At 33.0% G+C, this 20,009-nt stretch overlaps 2 protein-coding genes across 7 annotated transcripts in view; both read left to right on the top strand.

Annotated features, from left to right (window-relative positions):
* LOC126848717 (sperm flagellar protein 2-like) overlaps positions 1-17,478 on the top strand; it is a 65,376-nt gene extending 47,898 nt beyond the window's left edge. Inside the window, exon 12 of the mRNA XM_050590265.1 lies at positions 17,247-17,478. Coding sequence (XP_050446222.1) covers positions 17,247-17,478 — 232 coding nt within the window. The remainder of the gene's footprint in view (positions 1-17,246) is intronic.
* LOC126858902 (beta-1,4-N-acetylgalactosaminyltransferase bre-4-like) overlaps positions 1-20,009 on the top strand; it is a 100,112-nt gene that overhangs the window by 38,387 nt on the left and 41,716 nt on the right. The window lies entirely within an intron of this gene.

Below are 20,009 nucleotides of genomic sequence, written 5' to 3'. Positions count from 1 at the left end.
CAAACACGTTTTCATTAGCATAAAATGAATATACCTCTCTTCTCATTTGATTAATGGTTAGAAAGAAGTGGCTCTAACGCTAGTTGTGATTCATCTTATGCATTAATTATGATCACACTATTACTAGTATATTCACCTTTGTAGAAAATTCTCCGTTGATCGAACGGATAAGAAGCGACATTAGCATTTTCCGCGCGCATTCATTCGCCACACACAGAAAGCTTCGAGCGTGAAACCATGTGCTGCGGGGATTAACTTTTCAAAGAAGGAACTTGACAATCATCTCACGATTCTCGTGTGCGTCCTGAAAAGGCGGCTGCCCCCGTCGAGCATTCTGGTATGCGATGTGATGAACATTACCTTTAAGAATGCGGCTTCTACTGGTCGCTGCACCGCGTGAACGCGTCATGTAAAGGCATGCATATACATATACATAACACAGATAGAGATATACGCTCACTTATGCTCTTGCACCAATGGACCGTAATTCATAAATAATTTATGCCGACATTGTACCGACGGTCACGCGATCTCGATCATGTCATCCGCTTTTTGCCTCGAAACCGTGCTCTAACTCTACTGTCCCTGTCCCGAATTTATCGAGTACGGCATTTGTTCGGTCATTGCTGATTTATATGGGTCGGATTATCGTCATTGTATGTTAAAATGCGGTAACCGATGCCGTCGAGAGTACTGCGGAGCTCGATTTTAACGATAGTATCGATAGTAGTTTAATCGATAGTATCAGTAGCGAGCAGTTTCGATCATTTCTAGATACGTATGTCAAATTGAATTGAAATACTCGCAGTTGAACATTTTTATGCGCGTGCTTAGAATATAAAATATATTTTATTTTTGAAAATATTTATTTAATTCCCTTATTGACTAAATTTTATTTTTTAATTATTTTAATTAAATAATTTTAATAAATCACATAATATTAGAGTAAATAAATGTTAATAGATTTTCTTATATAATAAAACGCAGAATATATTAACTAAGATAATATTAAATTACAATTGGAATGGAATTATTTTAATTTTATGTTTTATTATTTAATATATGCAAATACAAAATAATATTTTGCTCGAACAGGAGATCAGTCACGGGTGAACAATTCCAACCCTTTGCGAATACAATGCAATACTATCGCGCCATCCACAGCGCCGATATCGCGGCATTCATATTTAGCAATCAATCGTTGAAAAAGGAGTCGTACCGTTTCGTATCGATATTCGTTCGAAAGCGATCAAAAGTTCACTTTCGATTGTGGCCGCACGTGTCTCGGAAAAATAAAAAAACCGACGGCGCGATTCGCGTTTTGGCCGTTGACCAAATTGCGAATCGAGCCAATGTTTATGCTGCGATAGCGGTAAAACGTGAAGAGCGAATTTACGGGGTAACGCGTTATCGTTTCGAGTCGACTCGTAAACTTACCGCAATTTTATTTTCGAGATAAGAGCTTCAATTAAGATATGCGCGCCGCTAATCACACACGCCACACACACTTTCGCATTTTAGCTCAATAACATGTATCGCAGATTGTGTCGGCCAATGTCCATGTCGCCTGACAGAGTTTAAATCGAATCGCTCTCTTTAGAGCGTTTCTAAAATATCTATCAAAAGGTTAACAAAACAGTTTGGTGCATGTGACTAAATCATAAAAATAAATTGTTGATCTCAAAAACTCGCGCAATCTCACGTTTAAATCTTTAAATAAATTTTTATATTTATTTTTATTAACAAACGAATTGGTGTGAATTTTTAAAAGATTTTATATTGATCAAAGAATTCAATTATCGAAAAATTTAAATCTAAAGATGAGTCTAATATATACACATGAAATCTCGAAAAAAATTTATTATTTTTTATTATCTCTTATAGATACATATATGTATATTTTATTTATACTTGTCCATTTAATCAGTTTTCATTATTTTAAATCACATCTTCATAATTAAATCTTAAATTTAATAAATTTTTATATTTAATTAAAATTTTTTTAAACTGGTATAAAAATATAATTTGGTTTGAATTTTTGAAGCATAATTTACGAAAAAGAGACTCTACTTTCAATTGCTAACTACTTTAAAAGTTGAAGTGTTTGGATTTTTTTGTAGAGAAAAAATTGTTCCCAAATTGGTCAAAAAATGTTGAACACTAATACAGTGACTTCATATATTTTATACATACAGAGTCATTTATATTTTATTTTCTTATTAACAATTGCTTTTATATTATTTATAACATTTTCATACTCTTCGTTGTAAATACATTGTATTGGTTAGATAAATATTGACTATTTGTATGGTAATCAACTCACAATATATAGTTTATTGTTAGCCGGTTATTATCTATGCACGTTAGTGCACACAGCTCTCAATAAAAGCTAATTACATATGCGCATATATCATTGAATAGTGATTGCATACAACTGTTAGCATACGAATGTACAGAATTATTTACGATCGAGTATCATGTAATTTTTGAAAATGTTCCGTAAATATTATGACTTGGTATGTTGAGGCTATTTTATTATGGATAGAAACGATTTCGATAACACTATATTTGTTTTCTTTATGTCACCAATTTAAGAAATTTTATCTTCGCACAGGAACGTTTTAAAATATCTGTAGAAGATGAAAACCGGAAAAATAAAAAAGTTATGCGCGTTATACTTTGGACACATATCGAATATCGATATGGCGGGGTCGCACGTAACGCTTTTATTTGGAAGAAAAATATTTTCGTGCGCATAAACGATTTTTCGGAAAATAATGAGGGAGAAAAAACTCTAAAAACATCGCCATTAGCGACGTTCTATTTTTTTGCCATTTCCACAAACATTCACGGAAGAGTATGTGATAGAAGGAAAGAGAGAAAGAGAGAGAGAGAGAGAGAGAGAGAGAGAGAGAAATGAGATATAAATTAAATTTTCAGCGCTGATAACGAGCGTACAAGATTTTTTTTCTTACGAAGACGAGAGCGACCCCAGGAGTCTATCTTCATGTCAAGTCTCGTACCTTATAAAATACGACTGCGATATGCTGCGCAGCATGATGATATTTAAAGGGATTAAATATCGTTTAAGAGACTGCTCTTAGAGGAGATATTAATGAATACAATTATTAAAAGTCGACTTTTTCGAGGTCTTTCGTTTCATCGATTAATTTCCCTTAGGAACAAGAGAATAGGTCGGCAATACAAAAAAGGAGCTAATGATTCCGAACAGTTTTGAGCCTTCTCTAATTAATAATAGCACTTTATCTTTGCAAAAAAGTTATTCGATAAAAGCATTTCATTTCTCGTTTTGTTTTGCCTCGCATAAAAAGCATGCAGAAATAATATCTTTTGTTTTTTATTTTTCTCTGTTTCTCCACTTTGAATCATTGCAATGCAGAATGGAATTAATTTGCGATTGTATTGTACAATATCTTACGGATCGTAATAATAATAAAATAAGCAATTTGTATCTTTTAAGATACGGAATTTGCATTATTTTACATAAAATTTTAATTTTATCTTACTCCCGAGGGAAATTTTATTTAGATTTATTTATCTATTTTTCTCTGGGATTTTGCACTCTTAAAAGAACAAGTTTCTGATTTAATAAATTTGCTTTTCACGTACAGATTTTTTTTTTTTTTTTTCTTGCGATAAATATTTAATAGCAAATGGTTCCAAACACGTCGCGTTTCAGGTAAACGATCTAACGGGCAAATGATAAAAATCCGCTTTCAATTCAGAAATTGGATTCCTATTTGGGTGGAAGGGCAAGAGGGCGAAAGCTTTTATGGCCGGCAATACGCATCCCCAGGGAGAGAGTGAAAGAGTATTGGGCACAGCAATGCGCGATCTGAGGTTACTCGTAAAAGCCGAGTAGGAAGCCGCATCACGCGAAACGCTCGATAACTTGAAATCCAATAGAGAACCTCAATTCGCCCTCGTAGTACTTTCCAAGTTACCTCGTTAAAGTTGGCAAATTTGAAGCAGCCACATGACAAAATCGGATACGCGAGTGGCGAACAAGGATACGATACTCGAAACGATATCGTAATTTTGAGCTTCATTGCGCGCACGTGTGTTTCCTATAAACGACGACGTCTACGGATTCCTGAATCGTCGCACGATTGGGGAAAATCGAGGATTGAATCATTTCATGCAACGGGAAGGGTGTTGTACAATGCAGAGAAGATTGTTATAGAAAAGTCGCCATTGCTCTACGTGATTGAAAGTAACAAAAAAAAAATGGATGTTTTCCTGTAAATAGGAAAAATTGGTTGACTGTTTATTGAAAAAAAAGATCTTTCTTTCATCGAGTTTCTCTTTCATTTAATTTCGCGGAATATTGCTTCTATCAGTGAGGAATCATTTTACTCAATTCTTAATTCTTTTATTTTGTAATATCCGCATAATTTAAACGTGTTCAGAAATATTATTAGTAGATAATTAGAATCTTGATCGATTTAAAGTTGATCATTTCTTTCGAATTTAATTTGAATAATTGAAATTTTGTCATTTTGTAAAAATATCTCTAAAATAAAGCATATAATATGTATGTTAATATGAAATAGTATTTATAATATAATATAATAATTGAATTATTTAAAAAAAAAAAATCTTTAACGTTTATATTAAATTTTCAGCATTAGTTATTTAGATAATTAAATCTGATAACAAAGTTATTCTCTTCTGATTTATATATATATATGTTTTCGATCGATTTAATTCTAAATATAAAAATGTAAAAATATATGAAAAATAATTATTGTATAAAACATTTTTACTCCATTCGGCATTATAGGACGTTGACTTACGCTCCAGTAACTTTTAGACTTCCATGAGCAACAGCGAGTTATTTATACTTCGCTTCTATCGGTTGCCACACGTTTTTCACAAAATATGCATGCATATATATACATGGAATTTGTTAGTGTATCGATTTTAAATCTCATATGCAAATTAAATCATACAAAAATCGATGTGCTAAATTGATTGGAACCGAAATTCAAATTTTTTATATTTTTTTACTATTGACCTTTGGCATGTATTTTATACGAATCTTTTATACATATTATGATTAGCGTCTAAAATATGTACGCTATTGAGTCTGGTTGGTTCGGCAAAAATTGATTTACTGTAGCAAAATTGCGTTTCTTCTAACAGCGAGCGGATATATCATAACGGTATAGAAGAAGGTAGACCAAGATCCGACCGAATTGATGGCTTAAGCTTCATGGCACGTTTTTTTGTCCCTGCAAAGATGTATCCGTTCTCGCAATTTCTTTCAACATTGTTATCAATGTCGCAGAATATATGACGTGGGCGTATAGACAGCTGCCATTACGGTAGTTCGAACGATACGACGTTGTCTCTTCCTTTGTTCAATGAATATAATGCATCCATTCATTTCCTTTTTTCCTTGAACAAATTATAATCTTTTTCTTAAAATCGAAGTGTAACATTGAACGCGAAGAATTTTTATTTGTAAATTGAAAATGCATTTAATAAATCAATTTAAATATTAAAAAATAGTTTTGAATAACTCGCAGAGAAATAAATATGTATCTATAATTTAATATGTATATTTTACAATTGCATATTGAAGAATGAAGTAATGTTAAACGTATAAAATTTATTGTCATCGTAATGACAGAAAGGAAAATAAAATGTGTAAAAGATAATAAAGGTATGAGATATATTGTTTATATTATTTTGTGCTTTTTTAAAATTTACATTTAATTATAGCAAAAATAAAATATAACGCTTCATTAATATAACATTAAAAATTATGCAATCACAGCGCAGAAGTAGCTCGATTGGCACGTTTTATTTAACGACTAATACATTGTTCATAGTGAAACGAATTATTTACAATAGTTTTACAAACAAATAGAAATAAGTGGAAAATTGGAGCACGTTTGAAGCATTCGTTGGAAACATCAATTATCGTTTTAGAATTAATAGCATGAAATTTTCAATTAAAATGAAATATTTCAACTTGGGAGCATTTGAAACCGCAGCATTCTACGTGAACTGTATTCTTATCGATAATTACTATCGTGAAAATTATCGAAAATATCGAATTACTCGGCATGATTTATAGTAGATCGTGTCGAGCATCCTACGCGGTATTTCGAATTGAGCGTGTACAGCTGAAAAAAAGATTTTTCGAATTGATCTTCCACATTTTATTTCATGCATATTCACTACATGAACTCTCCATTCTTATAAAACATTTTCTCTTTACGCAATGCTTATTCGAAATACTAATGATTACGAAATTATTTAATATGCAATTGAAAAGAAGCTTAATTAACTCAAGAAGTGAATTAATTAAGAAGAAATATTTTAATTTACTTTTAAAAGAGTTTTGATATGTTAATGTTACATGAACGACAGATAAATTATAACTTTTTTTTTGTAGGAAAAAATTGACTGGTCGTACATACGGTGTAAAATATGTGACTGGAATGACACACTGTATATTTTGATCCAAAACGTGTTTTGCGCGTGCAACTTGAAATTCTCGCATTTGCTGTCGCGTTTATTGCAAGGTTGGTTCATAAATCCCGAGTGATTTATCAACGACGCATGGTTGATATATATCGCAAAACATTGTGAAAATGGAAATTGTTGTTTTTTTTTCCACATGACAGTTGCGAGCGATCGAAGTGTCCATGACTACGGTGTGCGGTGTGTCATCCAATTCTAAGTCTGAATTAATGGTTTTTTTTGCCAATAATGTGCAAAAATATGCCGTTGCCGTAGCTTCCGTAAACGATAATATTTTTACAAACCTTTTTGTTGCATCGTCGTTGCATGCGTTATACGGAAGTTTTAAAAAGACTGTATAAGATATTTTTATACTTAAATTATTATTAAAAATATAAATCTATAATAATACACTTTTTCATATTCTGATGGTATTTTTAACTTTTATACTTTATAATACTTTTCATTATCTGTCCGAGACACAAAGTCTATCCTTGTATACATTATCCTGGAACAATGTATTGCGATTTTAGTTCAATACATTAAACTTGACGATGTATTCGTAAACCCCGGGGACGCGTAATTAGGATTTTGCGGGCATCTAATTGCAATAGTCCCAAACACATTACAGTCGGAACGAACTTTGGCAAGAAGCTTTATTGTGATTCTCCGCAATTTCCGTGCCCGGAAAACTTTGACTCCGCCAATTCTGCCGGAACGAGGAGACTTTCGATTAAGTAAGAAGCGCGGACGTGTCACGCCGAGCGTGCTTATAACTTTTCGGGAATGACAGAGCTCGCTTAATCAAAGACAAATATCGTAGAAAACAATCGAAGAACAATGTTAATAATTTGAAAATATTGTTTTGAGAAAATCATTCAACAATTTTAATTTTATATCAAAGTTAATTATTGGCTCTGTAAAAAAATATGTATTTTTTTTATATCATACAATAATATCTTTTCGTTCTTTTTAGATTTCTATTTTTATCTATTTTTTTTTATTCTTACTATTTTTTTAACTTATTTTATCGTAATCTGATCGCGAAATGCATCTTCTATGTAGAAAAAATAAAAAGTATACTTTCTAAGAAATGATATCTTTTTCAAACATAATCAAGGAAATCGGAAACGTTTAAAAAATATCTAACTAGTGATAAACTTACACTTCTTACAGTCGCGTATTGATAGTTCTTAATCGCAAAATTCGCGGAACTTCAACTTCACTACTCTCGCGGAAGCGTCCTCGATATCGCGATGTATGCACAGCTGAATATTCATGATATACATATACTTGCTATCTGCTCGCTGCTTTCGTCAACAAAACGGGTACATCGGCTCGTTCTGCGGCTTTGTCCACAATGAAGTATTGTGATTCCAGTTCTGCGCGCCCTGCTGGCGGCGATGTCATTTGGAAAATTTGAAATTTGAATGAGCCAGCGTGCGTTATCTTCCATGGAAATATCATTCGGTCCATCGCAATGCGCCCGAGCGGGTTTCTGCCTCATGAATGCCGGTAACAGGACGGTTTTCATCAACGATATAATCATAGAGTGATACGAAAAGAAACAGGAGCAGAAACGATTTTATTTTCAGCAATCCTTTTCTTTTTTAATAGGCATTTTAATTTTTATATTAAATCTTTGATATTTTGGTAAAAATAATTGAAGCCAGATTTCGTCTCTACTATGAAATGAATTATTTAAGAATTGAAATACATAATCAGTAAAACATAATAGCCATTATCTTATCATAACAATTTTTCATGCTAAATATGATTACCATATTCAATGAGATTTTAATAATCTAATTTGGGCTAAAATATTGAATTTTTTTTATGTAAATATTTTATATAAAGTAAAGAGAAATATTATGCTAGAATCAATTAAAATCTACTTGAAATTAATAGCAGGATATCTTTTCCAATTAAAAACATTTAATTTGTTGAGATTTTTAATCTTTAATAATGATGATGTTTGAAATTTTCATTGCAGGAAAATTGCTCTCGCGCTTATTGCATTTCACGAATGCACGTCTTTTGGATTACTATCGATAGTTACGTAGCACGAATGTGCGAGACATATTCACGTGCAAAATTTATCTAAGCGCGAAAGATTTATTAATAGCGGCGGGCGATCGAGAACTGGTTGCTGCAACGTGCTAGCGAGAGCACTTTAACGCAACGCAATGCAACGTGAAACTTTGTTCTCAGAATACTGATGCGACAATTTTCAATACATAGTCTCCAATTTTCATTCGGTTCACGCTCTGATTGGCCTCTCCTTCGCGTCACGTCGCCACTTAGTCATCTAACTGGCATTTCTCAGAAATTGCATCGTGCTTTCGATGAAGACGATACGAAGTAAAAAAAAAAAAAAATTGTAGCGATATAAATAAAGTAGTAACATCAGAATCAATTATTTCTGTGTTATCTCATAATTACAATAAAGATATAAATCTTATCAACTTGATAATGCTCGAGGTGAAAGAACTTTTGATCAAGATTATGTAAGACGAGAATAAGCAAGAAGAGCGAGAAAATCGAAATCAAAATTATATTGAAGCAACATTTTGACAAACTTTTATAAATTAAAAAAAAAATATTTTATATAAAGTTCTCTCTTTCTTTCTGTTAAAGAAAAGTAATGCATAATGCTCGGATATCTTATTGCGATTTGCAGAACTTATACTCTTCAACAATGATACAAAGCGAAAGTGTAGAGCAAAGGTCAGAATGCACTAGAAGTCGGTGATTAGAGCGAGAGACGGTCTCGTGGATTTTATTCAATTATTATCATCAACGAAGATTGAGATTAATTGTTCACTTAGGGTGCTCGCGAGAAAGATAAATCTATCGTCGAGTGCACATCTTCAATCCAATTTAACGGACATTCCACAAACAGACGGTATTAAAGTCTTAGAATGATGGTGCTTCTATATGAGAAGTGTTTCAGACTTTACTTTAACATTAATAATTGATTTTTTGCATTTTAATATTCAGTTACAAATATATCATGATAATTAAATTTCAAATTAATAGTAATGAAAAAGTTAATGTCTGCTTAAGTCGAAGTAAAAGATTCTTTTAGCTAATTGGATGATGAAAATTTAGTTCTCGATAAATTTTCAGTTTATAATTTGAAAATTATACGAAACCGAGCTTAACTTTTAATCATAAAATTTTAAACGTACGAAGAAATTGATTTTAAATTTATCTCGTCGCGGAACTTTGGTGGGGTTGGGAGGGAGCGACGAGAATCACGAGACGATTTGTGTAAAATTCAGTGCCGCGATCGATTCGCGTAAATCTCGCGGCTAATAATAGATGATAGCGTGGGCTATCGCGACTGACATTAATCATCAGAAATGGCTATCAAGCCGGTAGAGTCGTACGTAAAAAAAGGATGGCCGATGACAGCTAGTGCACGCGATGCTTTCGTTCGCGGATGGTGGAAGGCCTTTTAAGGCTTCCTTACTAGAAGCTTTTTACGCTTCACATTTTATCGTTTTAGTTTTAATATTAATGCGCATCTCTGCTGAATATTGAAACGCGCCACGATAACATCAAAGTAAATGACAAATTTTGTTTAAAACTGACTATGACTAGGGAATCACCTTTTTAGTTAGTTTATCTCGCGATGTAATCAATGTCAGAATAATAGAGCTTTTTACTTAATGGTAACCTTGATTTATTCCCGTGTATGCGAAAAGTGATAACGATAATTATGGAATCATTAAATATTTCCCGTTAAAGCGTATTTTCGCCAAAGCAGGATTTTTGTAATAATATTATTATATTATCTTATACAATAATATTAATAATATTATTGTATAGGATATACATATTGGATATTATAGTATTGTAGAAAAATATAAATATATAAAAAATATTTTACATGTACAATATGAAAAGTATCTAAAATATTATAATAATATTTCTGTAACTTCTGTTATTTCTTTCAGAGATTCTGAAAGAAAATACGATAGCGAAAATTCTGAAATTTGATGAACCGCCATAGCAATATCTTCAAAATTTCGGGAGCGAGATGACTTTAGTCACCAGGATAGGTCTTAATAGTTTTTTAACTCTGACTTTTATTCTTCTTTTTATATGCCTCTCACATCTAAATGTATAGCCAACCTCGGCAGCCTCAATTAAGTCGAAACAATGGGGCAACTTGAAGACTTTCTTAAGTCGCATTCGCGAATCCTCTCTAGTTCTTGAACGCGATTCGGTATGAGACTCCGGTAACGATCTCCGTAGGAAAGTGGCCGCGCGTTATTCTAGAAAGGCATCGTTGTGCATTTTAATTCGAAGCTCTTTGAACCTCATCATGGAGTCGTCCCCTTCGGCCTCATTTCCGCCCTTTGGGGGAAAGTTTTCGGAACGAGTTGCGACGCAACTTCCTGAATACTCGAGGACGTATAAGTTTGCGGGTAAATATTCTGAGAACTGGGGAAATAATTGGATTTTTAAAAAATGGCTTTCCAAAAGATAACAGTGCAATAATAAAAGTAAATTCTCGTTTGTAGAAAATATTTTTATAAAGTATATTATGAATAATTATAAGAAAAAAAAAAAAAAAATATATATATATATATATATTTTTATGAAATCTAATTTTTATATTTGGAAAATAGAAATAAAAATACTAATATTTTATTAATATAATTTTTAAAGTAAAAAATTTAATTAGTTTATAAATTGCATAGTTTTTTTAGAAATGGAAACAACTTCTTTTGACGTATTTTAAGGTGCTGAATCCAAATTCGCAAGGCAAAATGGCCTATCAGGTCAGATTTTTGAGAGAAACGGAAAAACGATATTTTTATATTAAAATACAGAATTTCAATTGAACTCTACCTGAGGTTCCTTGCACATCGGGTTCTACTATGAATTTTCAAAGATGATAAAAAACATGTTTTCTTGAGAGTTTTAATCTTGTTTTTCTCGAAAACCTGACATAATAGAAATTTTAGTGTTATTAATTTATCAATTGATTTTATTTATTTATTTATTTATTGATTATTTAAAATAATGTCCAAATGTGTGTAGCATATTTTTATTATCATTTGGATTTTGCGTACTGTGAATTTGTTCTGTATTTTTATTAAAATTTTCAAAACCTCGCTTATAGAAATAATCAGATAATATAGACACTTATCTCATTTTGTTTTTTAGTTTTCTTCTCAAAACGAGACGCTTTTTTTTCTCGCGCGAATACACGAGCATCCATTTTGCACTTTTCTGCACTAGCGTCCATCCCTTTAATACATTCTACTTTAACCCCTTAAGCTTAATTTCTCTACCGGGAGGCTTCTGCCCTGGAACATATGGTGCTTCTCGCTTCCGGCGTTCGTCCTAATTTGGATCCCTTCAAACTTCTCTTTCCCTCGTTCTCCTTGCTCTTTTTCCATTCCATCTGGGTCTCCTATTCCGCACCGCGTATTCTTCAGAAAAGTTTTTCGCACCGATGGTGTTTAATCTCCGCGAGCGAGAAAAGCTCTCGAAGAAGAAGAATTCTTTTTTTTCCCTCTCGAGTTTTTTTTTTTTCAAGCTCTTATCGAGAGCCGGTGCGAAAATAGTCGTGTCTTGCTTTGGCGAATTCGGTAGGGGGTTATCTTTAGCTCTTAGAGTTTCTCACTCCTGTGGTGTTTTCACCGGTACCGGTCGTTGAAGTTAATTCTGTGAGATACGGCGCGGCGGAAATGAGCGAGATTCTGCGTTAACATACGCCTGACATTAAATAATTCACCGGCTAACGGTATTACTCAAACCTGATTACATCAAGGCACGGTGTTAATTAGTATTTGCAATTTAACGTCTACATTCGCGTCGAGATACTTTCTGATCAAGTTTCAATGACATGATAACCTTTAAGAACGACAAGAATTTTTTTCGCAAATTTTCGATAAAATATCTTGCCTCGTTACGGTCAGTTATTAAGTCCTTAAAAATTTCATAATAACCATTATTAACTTTTTATTTCGTAAGTGACATTTGCATTTTCTACTAATATTTTTCAAAAATACAAGGCATAGCACAACTGAAACATAATGAAAAAATTCGCAATTTTAATTTACATTTAATCTATGGAAGAATTATTTGAGTTCTTTATGTGTTGTAGTTTATCTCTAAGCTGCAGAAATATTTTACAGTGCATTTTTTTTTTTTTTTGCATCTGTCTAGCTTTTGACAATTTATTCTGTCATATTTTCACTTCCACTTTTGTATGTGTGCAGATTATGTTACGTAATGTTTAAAATATTATTCATGAATAGAAATTCTATAGAAATTCATATTATTACGATTCGTATTATTAAAATTTTTACGCAATATATTTCCTTAATTAATTGTTTCTCCCTATCCATCAAACCAAAAGATGAATTTCTACGTTGATTGGCATTTCTAATTGGACATCTGTATTTGCGCGGATATTTTTCAACGGCAACGTAGAACAAAAAAATTGATGTTTCACGAAAAATTTTATTCACAAATTTTATTTCGCGAAAAATCCACATTTTTTTTTCATCGCAAGCTGGAATTAAAAATTTTTTTACCTATGTTTTTCGCTTATCAAATTATTTCATTGTTTAGCAAACTAGATTTAACGAGGGTGAAAAGAATGTGCTTTTTATAGCTCTGCGAGAAAAAATAAAGAGAAAAAAACGATATGCATATTTCTACAATACGATGCAATAATGCAAAAATAATACAATAGAATAATAATAATGCAATAGAATTCTTACCAATTTAGATGTTGCATTCAGATATTTTAATATCGTATGCAGATCGTTATGGAAGATCGTAAAATCTATTTGTCTTTTATGCTTATAATTTTTGTATAACATCTTGTAACGAATATGTGAGTGTATTTGTGTATGTATATGTGTAGACGTTATTCATGTAGAATATTTCTTTCATTCAAATAACTTTATTGCGTCTGAACGGAACTAAAATTCTCTTTGTAATGTATCTACTATTTTTTACCCTACTATTACATACAACATATCAACATTTTATGATACATTGCTTGATAATTCATAGCTGTTTATCAGTCGAGATCGTTATTGCGCAATTGAGAAAGAGAGAACCGGTTTTGAGAAAAGAAGTTGTATTTCATAACAAAATAATACCGTAACGAATCGCACGAGGTTGTTACCTTCTCGCGCTGCTATCCGGTCTCTAATTGCCTTTAAAAATGCTTCCACGATACTTACCGACTTAATTATACATATGATGCGCTAACGCTTTCCGTGCGCCGTGAATTACCTCGGAAAGCGGATAATCCTTCAATCATCGAGTTAGACCAAGTATAATTTCAATAACTCAATAACAGTTTCGCAAAATGATTATGCATGTTTTAATCAGTTATTATGGCAGCATGAAATCAAAGTAATTCCGCATTAAATAAAACGTTGGATCTCTTAGCGAATTTCTCTTTGATTTAGATATCGATTTCAGATATTAATCGTGTCAACGTTATCTTTAATTAATTTAAATAGTAATTAATTGATATTTAAGCGTATTAAACTCTATACGTTTTAACACACGACGAAATTATTTTTAAAACGAGACTCAAGTTTAATATGCGGCATTTTTGATCTCGCGAGAAGAATCGAGTGTATCTCGGGGTATGTTATCGTACAACTATTATGATCAGCTCAAGTCGTTTTGCATGATCGCAATTACGTCGGTATAATTGCATCAGGTGAAATGATGGCCCGTTAACGCTCGACGATAAGCGCGGGACAAAATGCTTTAATATTCCGAGACGCAAAAGACGCCCATAAAACGCGAGCCTGACGTAAAAGCTATTTATAAAACGCGCTCGATATCCGCGGATATATTGCTACCAAACTCGAATGCCTCCATCGAATAATTTGCTTAATTTTAACTCCATTATACAATCAAGAGAATTAAATTAATTTTCTTCTTTCGACACATACCATTTTTAAATGCTAGATGTATCGATCTTAATATCGTCGACGCATATTTTATACTTAATAACGTTTCGATAAAATTTGAAACAAGATTATAGAGCTGAAAATAAAATAGGAGTATTATGTGAGTGAAGGTTATTATTATTATTAATAAATTTAATATATTCTTATACACACACACACACACACACACAATTTGTGACATTTTTCGATTATATGTATGTGTAGTAAAATCAAATTTTAAAATATTACGCTTTTTAGGCAAATCTGAGAATTTTAGATATAAAAATGATAAAATAAAAATCTATATTTTTAATTCACATATAGGATATTTTAAATAGAGAGTCGATTATTTGATCGGAAAATAGAGGATGACCTCATCACGACTCGATACTCCGGAAAAACTTAGGTCCGAAAAGCTTTTATCGAACAGGCAGGAGGATAGTAACAATTGGATTGGAGAGCATGAAGTTTGAAGTTTGTGCTTGCGAGATATTTTTGAAATATTAAATTTCAACGATCGCGACGGAGAAGCCGTCAGCATCCCGGAGCTTTCACATCGATGTTACGTTACGATCGTCGAACGGTTTATAGTTTTCGAAGTGCTTCTCACGAATCACATTTCGTTGCGCTTTAGTCTTCAAGAGAAACGTATACTTTCGTCTACGCCGTGCACTTTGTCGCGGCTACATTTTCTCGTATTGAGCTTTGATAGTTTTCCAATGTATCGAAATTCCAATTTCGATGTGTACTAGAAAAGCGCAGTATTTTCTCAAGCCTTGGAATATTCATCACATTTGCATAAAATCAAATTAAATTCTTCAATTTCACTCGAAATAAATAATACAAAATTAAAAACTATAATATTTATTATTATAACTGTAGTGTTAATATCTCTCATGCTTACAATTTTTATACAATTTTTTTATCGTAAATATTTTACAATTTTTTAATCATTTTACACTTCTTCCTTTTTATCTTTAAATACCAGGAAAATTGTCAATATATATTTTAGGCACTTTCATATCTTTCCGCGAAATCTCTATACCCGTTCACGGAGTAAATGCGTTGTTTTCTTCACAATTCATTATTTCGATTCGCAGAGACTTCGATTGTCATTTCGCAAACGTTTGAATGGAATGCCTTCTAACAGCCGCCGGCTGGCTTTCATTCATTCGACGCGCTCTCGCCGATGAATTCGTGAATGAACGGTCGATTCGCGTTCAAATCTCGACGTTGGATCATTACCCCGCATCGTACTTTCTCGTGCTCGTAGAAACACTAGGAGAAACGCGCCAAATATATTTCAGGCACGAAACAAGGCGAGCTTGTATCCCGCAATAGATTACTACCGCATATTCTATCAAGTGTGCGATCAATTTATCCAGACTGAATTTCTCTCTCTTTCTCTCTCTCTCTCTCTTTCTCTCTTTCTTTAAACATTAAATAATTTATGAAATTATTATTTAATTATAAAAAACGTAAAATTGTTTTACAATTAATTTTTTATTCAATTTTACAACTCAATTTTAAATAATTAAAAGTCAGAATTATTTTTTACAATTAGAATTTTTATTTAAATTGTTCGACTTTTACTATTATACTTCTAAAATGTTATTAATTTTTCCTATCTATATAATATAATAATAAAATAATTGCATAGAAAATTTGTTGCATACCTAAATGTGCTATATACGTAGGCCATATGTATAAAGAGAGATTATTCTTGAATAATCATAACTCGGTTTCTTCTCGCTATTTAGTACTCGAGTAATTTTAACCCATGCATGCGAGTTATTTTAATTGCAACTGGATTCGTCGGTGGTCATTAGGCGTTTTTGCTTGGCAGAAGCGAGGGCGAAAAGAAAGAGAGAAAAGAGCGAGAGAAAGAAAGAGAGAGAGAAGGAAAAAGAGAGAAAGACAGGAAGAGGTGATCATACATTTGTCGGAGAAGTGAAAAGGACCGATGTTCGAGAAGGACGGAAATAAGAAGTCTCTCTGCCGGCTGCCAGCTGTGCTTTATGTTCCCATTGTGTACCTCTCGAGAAATCGATTGGATTGGTTATTAACCCTGGTGCGCGAACAACGCGCACCGATATATCGAGTCGCGATCCAGGAAAATCGATTTACGAGGAAAATCACGGCCATTGTTCTCGCGTCCGTCAGTGCGCACTGTTCACTTAACGAACTCTTCAATTATGCGGTAGACCGATCTCGTTAATGAAGAGATCTCGATGCTGCGTCGCGCGTCCGACGTTTCGATTGGATATCTCGATGTGTGGATCGGTCATCGTGTGCACATTATACATGCAGCCAGAAGGGCAGTTTCCATCTAAATGACGTTGTCATTTCGCTGCGAGAGAATACCAGACATTCCGATTATCACAGTACGGTCTAATGAAAATGGAAATTCGCCGAGAAACAACTATATGTCGATGATATTACACCTAAATTTAATATATGTGATGTGTAACAATTACTTGTTTTTTTTTTTTTTCAGAAGAAAGATGAATTTCCAAAATTAAAATTTTTAAATTCTTTTTATTATATTTCGTATATTTAATATTTTATTCTCTCTTTCTTGCTTCCTTTGATATTTCGCTGATAGAATTTTTCTCGTAAATTTTAAGCGTGGAAATTAATTATTTGCCTAAATTAAAAAATAAAATTCTATTTTTTAAGAGAACAAAGAAAGATACGATTGCGTATTTTAATTATATATTTGATTGCATGCCAACTTGGATTTAAATTAATTCTAGAACAGAATCTAGTTCGCAGTGTGAATGATACATTCATATTTAACAATAGCATGGAGCTCGAATCTCGCGAATCGGAATGCGGGCAGACTATTGCCAATTCGTGTATATGTATATTGACAGCGGTTGCGAACGGTGTTGAAGGCATTTGGCGACGAGACACTCAAGTGAACGAAACGTTATGGAAGTTCCGGCAGCTCCGCGCTACAGCTGCAACATCTGCGAACTTTGCGATTACTTCGTCACCGATGCGGAAATACTCGCCAACTCCAAGAGCTAGATAGACTCGGTGACATTTGCGACACTCGGGCGCTTGTATTAGCTGTTTTCTCCATGCTACCGGAACAAGATATAGTTTCCTTTAATCTTTCTCAAGGCCATCTTTGAATGGCAACTTGAAAAGATAATCGCCTGACGTGCGTGCTCGTGCAATAGAATGTGATAACCGGTTTGAAAGATTCTTTCTGTGACTCTTGAGAAAGGTATCGGACATTTGAATAATAGCGAGTCAATTCTGAAGACTAGTACAAATATTTAATATTAGCTGCATATATTTCTAGATAGAAAATGGATTAATTCTTGAACATACTATTTGTGATAAATCCCCGTGTTAGTTAATGATATATCTAAAGGTCAAATATTTTACAGCTTTGGTACATTTTTTCAATTTTTTGATCCGAATAATTTATTAACGTTAATTTAAGTTTATATGCATTTTTCAATTTCTTTTTCAAATTTTACTAATAAATTAATTATTTTTAAATTTATTTAACTTTTATTTCAAATAATTGACTTTTCAACCCGTTAAATTTAAATGTTGTAGTCAGAATAATTTTAACTTCCACATAACATTAATTATATTGGTAGTTTATTAATATAGTTTTTTAAATATGTGTCGATTTACTTTTTATTTGCGCCATTGAATATTCATTAATTTTTTAAATAACTTTCTCTCAATCAAATCAAAGAACATTTTTAGAATTGATGCACAATATTTAAAAAAATAATATATTGTTAATATACGGCTTAATATATTTTAATATATTTTTTATTAATTTTTGCTTTTTTGTTTGCATTTTTATTTCTTTTTTCTATATTAATTTATGGATTATTTTTCATGTCATTTCTCAAAGTTTCTAAAGAATTTATTTTTGACATAATAATTTGTCTTCCAACTCTATTTGTCATTTTATCCTTTTTTCCTCTTTCTTACTTTTTTCTTTCCTATCTCCCAGTTCGATTGCTTGTACGAGGCGACGGCAGGCCACCAAGTTGATGTCGCGTGACACGGAGACAAAGGGACGAACTACAGTCTATTTGTTCACGAGAGGCGGTGACAGTTCTTGCGGAGCCTGTCAGAAAGTACAATGTCATTCCGATCGAATCAGTCATCCCTATAAACTGTCCAACATCCAGCAGAGCGAGTTTCGTCGCGCAAAGCACGTTCATCGTGACTAAGACCGCGCCGTAAATTACTTCGACACCAACTTTGGTCCCGTCACCGAGAAAACCCGCGATAGTTAACGGCTCTAAGCGAGCTAGGTTCTGTGTCATTAACTTCCGCTGCCTCTCGCTCTCCGTAGTTGTTGAGCTATAAAACATTCTCGTTCGCATCGAAGATAGTCGTAGATTGCGAAACAACGTACATCGAACAAAGAAAATAAATTTATAATTGCGGATAGATTGAAGAGAGAATCAGGTACGCTGCACGATTGCCAAAGTGTAAAAAATAAGATAAATAATTTCAATAATCATATGCTACAACGTAAAGCGTCAAGTTTCAATGACATTTATAAATGAAATTCTCAAGATTTAATTGCACCAGATTATATTTCGGATTAATGATTCTCTCTGAAAAACGGCGTCATGAATTATCCGTCGAGGAAAAATAGTTTCAGAATTGACCGGCGAATACGTTTCTGAAGTTTGACGCAAATCTCGCGAAATATATCGGCATAAAGCTTCTTCCCCCCTGCCCCTCCCCTTCCCCATGTTATTTAGGGCGACAATAAAAATCACTTCCGGCTGATATATAGCTATGTTTCGACGCGCGCTTCAACGCTCTTTCGATTTCCCTGTGAGTGACATGTTGTGTGCAGAGTTATACATGTCGTCTGTAAAAGTGATTTTGTAAATACTGACAAGCGCGGGGTATGACAGGAAAAGAAAGGAAGTTATATAAAATGAGCTACGAAACGTTTCGCTAATAAATAATAATAAAAAAATATATAAATCATGCAACTGCTGCAGAATTATAATTCCGCCTATTATTAGGAGTAATAAACTTCAATGGAAGAAAATACTGTTTAACCAAGATATCGCTCTAAGTCCGAGCATTACATATTATTGTGCATGCTAATTGGAAGGTTTCGTGTTTCAAATGCACGCGATTTGTCTGCGATTTGTTCTGATTCATTGCATGTCAAGGTTCCTTCTTCGTAGAATCTTTGCATTTTTAATATTTTAAACTGATAGCACTCGCGTATGCACCAATTCCCTTTTTCCTAATATTTTTGCATCAATTCACACACACACATATTCGTTTGGATCTTGTATACGCGAATTATGGGGAGATACCTTTTATGATCAAGGAGTTACTTTTTATGATCAAGATATTTACAAGAGAATGTGTGGACCACCTAGCATTTGTTATGATGTAAAATTTAAAGAAAAGTAAGAGGAAGAAAGGAAGGGTGAAATCATAGAAAAGCAGAGCAAAAGAAAATCTGTTATAAAGACTAGTTGATGCCATGGTCGCCATGACGATGGTTATCGATCTTCTTGTCCTTCTCATCCCTTTGTCCTTTTTCTCTTC

This window comes from Cataglyphis hispanica, chromosome 1 (genome assembly GCF_021464435.1).
Source record: "Cataglyphis hispanica isolate Lineage 1 chromosome 1, ULB_Chis1_1.0, whole genome shotgun sequence".
Taxonomy (NCBI): Eukaryota; Metazoa; Arthropoda; class Insecta; order Hymenoptera; family Formicidae; genus Cataglyphis; species Cataglyphis hispanica.
The sequence above is the reverse complement of the archived record's forward strand: the minus strand, read 5'-3'. Positions and strand labels throughout refer to the sequence as shown.